At 26.1% G+C, this 6,917-nt stretch overlaps 1 protein-coding gene across 1 annotated transcript in view; it reads left to right on the top strand.

The window, feature by feature from the left end:
- Window positions 1–6,357, top strand: part of LOC106309132 (aspartic proteinase oryzasin-1-like) — a 7,409-nt gene extending 1,052 nt beyond the window's left edge. The window contains exon 4 of the mRNA XM_013746201.1: window positions 6,189–6,357. Coding sequence (XP_013601655.1) covers window positions 6,189–6,357 — 169 coding nt within the window. The remainder of the gene's footprint in view (window positions 1–6,188) is intronic.
- The last annotated feature ends 560 nt before the right edge of the window (window positions 6,358–6,917 follow it).

A 6,917-nucleotide genomic window follows, 5' to 3' on the forward strand; every position in this document is an offset into this window, starting at 1 on the left:
TTTTCGTAGCCACGTGTCATCACTAATATAACAAATGTAAAAATACATTATTAAAAAAATATTTGATAAGAAAATGAAAAAATCAGCAAAATATTATCAAAATATAATAACATTACGATAATAAATAAATTTAAAATATAAATATCATAAAATAAATGTTATGTAAAACAGATTTAACCAAAGAAATATAAAGAATTATTATTAATTAGTTAATTACTGCAAATATAAAAGTAAAACAAGATTTTGACATGCGATTCAAAAGCGCGGAATATTATACATTGTAAAAATTTAATAGAAATTCACCAAGTGCTTTGTTAAGAATGATAAAATGGTAGATCCACCTTATTTAAACCCGTCTCATTTTTGGTGAACACATTTACATCTCGACCATTTTTAATTTTAAGTTCTTAGTAATTTTATTAATTTAGATTCATGTAATTGTATTAATCATCTATTTAGACCGGTTTGGGTTTATTTTGAGTGACCAAAATCATTTAATTTTTAGAAAATATATTTGTATTGTATTTTTCTTAAGAAATATTTAATTCATATCTAGAAATTTGAAAACAATGTTTAGATTTTTTTTTTTCAAAAAAGGAAAATTAAATCAATGTAATTCATATATAAAAATATTAGTATCTACGGTTGTCATGCTTAGTGGGTTCAAAACAATGTAAATTTAGTTAAAAATCATAAAAGAAAAGTTAGTAAAAAAAATGATACACGTGAAAATCAACATTGTGAAAGTGAACCGGCTTCCACATAGGTCAAGCAAAATCAAATAATTTTTCACAATAATTTTTAACCTAGATTTGAGAACAGTCAATAAATTTAAAATTAGATATGATTATATATATATATATATATATGTTATAAAATCGCTTTTGTTAAGTATTAAATGATCGAAAGACTACAATTTTAAATGATCTAAATATTAAGTAATTTAATGTAAATATGATGAAAATCTAAGGGTTGAATCCAAAATTTTAAAAATAGGATCTTGTTTTAATAGTATAGATATACTTGGTTTAAAATTCACACACACAAAAGCCACAAATTATATATACAGTATATATATACATAAAGTTAGACAATAATCCTATTTACGGAAATTTATACAGCTTACCACCGTCTCTGTAAGTGCTTGATGCGCTTGAATCATACTTATTGCTTCTCGTTTTAGGCCATTTTAACGAAGGAACCCATCTATGGGTTTTTTTTCTAACCAATTATCCTGCTCTTAACCTTAAGAACACTTCCTCTCTTTCTTCTGTTTTGAAATTTGATTATGTATGATTGCAACTCAAGAGTGAAGACCATATTTATAGATTGGAAGCGGAGATGGTAGAGGAGAGGTGAACAATTAATATTTATTTTCTCGTTTCAAAACTTTTTCTAACTGCAAACAGAAAAGTGAGTTGAACTATAGAAATTGTTCTTTTGATTCTCGTGTATGATATAAAGAGATTGTGTATACCAACTTGGACGGTTTTTCCTTGAAATTGTTGCATGTTTCTACGTGGCATATTAATTTATCATTTCAAACTTTCTATACATAGTAATTTTTTTTTTTTTTCTGAATCACAGTATGTTATTTAAAAAGCAGGGTTAAGTTAGTTTGTTGAGAGTAAAGAAATGAAGATAAACCGGTTAAAGCAATCAGAAATTAGTGGAGATCAAGAGATGTATTCAAAATAATAAATGACTAGATGATAATTTATAGAGTATATATCATAATGCCACCAGAGAGTAGGAGATAATAAGAGAAATTATTTGGACTTGGCGAATCCGACTTTAACGGTTCCTGCAGTCCGGTAGTCCTGAACATATGAAATTAGGATAAGACACGTGCTTTGCGCATGGTGAGTTTATATAAAAATTATTTTAAAAAATATCATAAAAAAAAAAATTATATTCTTGATCGAATTTAAATGAAATTAACATAGATATATAGTATATTCTAATATGGATATTTATTAAATGAGGTTTCTATTCGTATGATTTTATGATTATTTATATATTTGTGTAACAAAATTTTACACCAAGAATTTTTTTTAATGTGGAATGTTAATTTAGTGGTTTCAATAATTTCAAATCAGTTAAGAAAAAACAATAAAGATTTCAAAATTAAAATATTAACTTTTCAATATATGTTCAACGCAGATATCAAAATATAAGTATGTATTTTCATATGATGTATAGTTTAATTTAAACGATATGATATATATATATATTTTAACATAAACACCTATTAAAATAAAATTATTTATTCATATGATTTTATAGTCATTGTATCTTATTATAGATAAAATTTAAACTTTGATCACAATTAGGTAATTGTCATATATCTTAATCACATTAGGTAATTCCATAGGTTTTATTTAAGGAAAAAATATATAATAATTTTAATTTGATAAATGAATTGTCTATAACGAATATACTATATAATATAACATTCCCTACCAATTAAATTTTTGGACTAACAAAATTACCATAAATCAGTCATACCATCCGCGAATACACTCTTGCATTTCCCATTCTTTCTCTCAATATACTAGGAATTTTTTGATAGAAAATAACTAAAAAGAATAGTGAAAGGAAAAAAAATAAAATAATATATATGTGTATTATCTGACGACTTACATCACGTGCTGTGAGGATAAAGTCTTTGCGGCTATTGTGAAGCTTATAACTTCAGACAGCTTGTCATAATTAGAGCAGTCTGCTGCTAGTCCGATTTGCTTATTAATCTTGAGGATCAAATTCTAAGAATTACAATTACAAAGAATATATACTCCTCGAGTCCACAAGAACTTTTCATCCCTTGGAGCAAACTTTGGCGTCAATTTTGCCCACGAAAAAGGAGTTAATCTTGAAGATGTTATGCTTGGTAAAATATACTTGGTAAAACTACAAGTGATAAACTAATATAAAAAATATAAAAATACAATATTAATTTTTTTTGATAAAAATATGAAAAAACAATTCAGCAAAAATTCAGCAAAAAATCATCAAAATATAATAAAATTACGATAATAAATAAATTTAAAATATAAATATCATAAAATAAATACTTTATTGTAATATTAAAGAAAGATATAAGAACTCTTATCGAGGATATCTCAACGGGTTTCTCCCCATTAAACATACAAAAAATAATTAAAGTAGATGAAACAGAGTGAGATGAGTTTCTTCATGAAGAGACCCATAAAAATTGAAAGCATTTGTCTTGATATTAGTGGTTTAAACTCTTTTTTTGTTTAAAACTTAGTAACATATTTATGTCATATGGATATCTTACCACTAACGATGCTCTAAACTTCTTTCTCTATGTTTCTAAAAGCAACCTTATGGGTAAAATTCACAAAATCAGTATCTAAATCCATAGATAATAATAATAATTCAATATAATAATTATTTTTATTTAAATTTATTTTGTTTTTGATGATGAATCACGACAAATGACTAGATAGTTTTCTAAAGGGGTTCTAAATAATCTTATTTCGAGAACTTTGTTTGCCACTCTCACTTTTTAAAATTATTTTAGTATTTATAAATTTTGAGAATCCCATCTAAATATCTCCGTTGGGCATGCGCCAATGTCTCAAGTAATGATTTGTGATGAGATGGATTCTCTTAACAACACTGAAACTCAGATTCAGAATCTGAAAACAATAATAATCTCTATAATATTATTTGAAAAGTCAGTTTCCTATATGTCGCTCTCACGTTCACTCTCACGATAGTTAATTACACAGATACTTTTAATGAATTAAAAATATTACATTTAAAATATTGTTATTTATTTATTTATTTAGCATCCTTTTTAAGAACTTCCAAAAAACATACACATATAATAAAAAGGAAATTTTTTATAAAGTAAAAAAAAATGAATTGAAAAACGAAAAATATATGTATATATAATATGATTTCATAAAAAAAAAAAGTTCACAAAATAGTAATATTACATTTAAAAATATTTTTAAATAACATAAAATATACTTTTGAAGTAATAAAATACTTTCTTTATATCTATATTTTCTTAGATGAAAAATATAAATTTGTATATAATGTGATTTCGTTAAAAAAAATTTACACATATAATCTTGATATTAGAAAAAAAATATTATTTATTTTAAAACATAATTTAAAACAATACGAAAAAATTCAAAGTAACAGAAATATTTTTATATATCTACTTATTTCCTTAGATGATTACAAAAATAATTAAGTAACATAAACTAATATATGTTTAATTGACTAAAAATAGTTTATAGTTAGTATTATTGAAATTTTTATTTATTTTTCATATATTTAGTTGACTATTATGATCATCGTTTTATTTTATAATACTTTTTTAAAAACATCAACATATAATTTAATAAATATTATGAAAATCATGGATATTTAAACGATACATAAAATTGATTTGATTTGGCTTAATTGTAATAAAAATAATTATAATTCATTTTAAATTAGAAAGAATATATGTAACTCTTTATACTCGCAACATGAGTGACTCGACTAATACAACTTATATCTAAAGTCATAGATTTAACTACGATAAGAATATATAATTTTATAAGAATGGTAATTTATTTTATAAATATAAATCATAGGACAACTGAGAACATATTAAAAATGAAAATAAAATATTAACCAACTGTACAATTTAGTTCTTTTGTAAAATTTAGATATATGCATGAGATTTCAGAATATTATCATTATATTAATTTATGTAATTTGGAATAAGACACTTTTGTTTATTTTTTTATTTCATTATAAGCACAATATATCTTAAGTTATACATAATCTTTATAAAATATATTTACATATCTAAGACAACAACCACCTAAATGCAAATAAGAAATTAATCAAAATTTTAATATATTTAGAATAAAAAATATTGCATTTGAATTCAGAGATGCAATCCAATTTACCCAAATGAGTAACTAAATCGACTGTGAACAACAAAATCGATTAGATATAACATATATAAAATCATATGTATAATTAAAGTAATATAATATTATTAATATAAATGATGCATACAAATTATAAATTAATTTAAAACTAAAAGTAAATAGAAATAAATTATTATAGTATATTTACTTTAGAAATATTTATATCCATGCATGAGCACAGAAAAATCAACTAGTAGTAATAATTTACTCCGTGCGATTAGCTTATTAGCAAACTTTTTTTTATAGATGTCTGTGATTTTGGACATTGGTGATGTCAAATCTATTCACTAATATTGCATGTAGTACCATTTAAATTAAAATTTTGCGTTAGAAAAATGCTTTAAACATGTCCATACACATAGAAATTTTTGAAAATCGATCATACTTGTGATACGCAAGGGTAACTAATCCATTAAAAGCAAACAAAAAAATCTTAAGAAACGAAAGGGTATACATATTAGCCCAGTATTTGAAATCATACTAGCCCAATAACGGCTCAACAAGTCATTCAATTTTCAAATCTCCTTACCGGAAAAGGAAAAACACGAAGGTTGATACTCTGATGGATTCTCAACCTCCGGCGAACGGGTCCTCCCCGTCGACGATCGGAGACCTAGTTCCTTTCTATTCCAGTTACCTTCCTTGATTCCTACTTCCAATTCCATTTTACCAGGAAAATTCTCCAATCTCTATCGCAAAACTTTCACCAAGAAACGACATATCTCTTTTCCTCTTCCTCTACCGTCTGACTTCCCATGCTCGTCTACGTAAGCTTCATCTCCTCTGACACTGGTGTTTCGTGTTTATTGATTATATTTGAACAATCTTCAAGAAATAGTTAGGCACTAGTGAAGCGTTTATATAGAATTATTCATTAAGCTGGTACCTAGACCGAATTTTTGAGCGTCTGGACTGATTTTTTTTTTTAAAATATTTTAGTTTAGTTTCGATTTACCGAATAGGCGTGCCTAAACGCTTTTTAGAACATTGTATTTGACTTTGTGAGCATACATTGTTTGATTATATTTGAACAATGTTCAAGAAATAGTTAGACATTAGTTAGGGGTTTTTATATAGGATCATTGATTAAGCTGGCGCCTAACCGGACTTTTGAGCCTCTAGACTGATTTTTTAAGAATCGTTTATTGTTTCGTTAACCTAGACCGCTTTTTAAAACACTGTGTTTGACTCTGTGAGCATACGTTGTTGTTTGATTATCTTCAGCAACATCTCGGCCGATACGTCTAGGGTTTACCTTGCGTTGAAGGAGATAATGGCTGACGTTCTCTCCAACTTGCATGATATCCAAAAGAGTTTGGAGTTTTGGCAATGTAGAGCTGAGGTGAATCAATCAATCAACACAACAACAATGTTCCATGTCTTTTTCGCTTGATTATGTAGTAAAAACGGCGTTTTTTGTATCGTCTTGAACTATAGGGCTCTAATGCTCGGAAAACTTACTTCAAAAAAAGACAAGAATCACACACCTATAAGATCTTCTTTTACAGTTGGGAAATTTGAGTTGTATACGGTCAGTATAACAAATCTGTAGTTAATTAGGTTCAGATATTATCTATTTATTTAAAATCAAAATTAAGGTCAAAAGTTATGAAAATATTTTTTTCCTTCTAAATTATAAACTTAATATATGCATGCATGCATGCCTCCTGATTTTTTTTTTTTTTTTTTTTTATCAAATATCAAACTAGGATTTTAAAGTGGGATAACTTCTTCTTGCCAACTCCTATGAGAATTATTCAACTTCCTGGTGATTCTGCACCACTTTATGTATCCGAATCAAGCTTCTTACAAAGAGATTCATCTTGGTTTGTTTGGAACGACGAAGAAGTTGTGCTATTCCCAAACTAGGAAACTGGAATCACCTGATTTGAAAGTGGTATAACTTCTTCATGCCAAATCCTATGAGATTTATTCAACTTCCTAGTGATTCTC

Source organism: Brassica oleracea, chromosome C8, assembly GCF_000695525.1.
Source record: "Brassica oleracea var. oleracea cultivar TO1000 chromosome C8, BOL, whole genome shotgun sequence".
NCBI lineage: Eukaryota > Viridiplantae > Streptophyta > Magnoliopsida > Brassicales > Brassicaceae > Brassica > Brassica oleracea.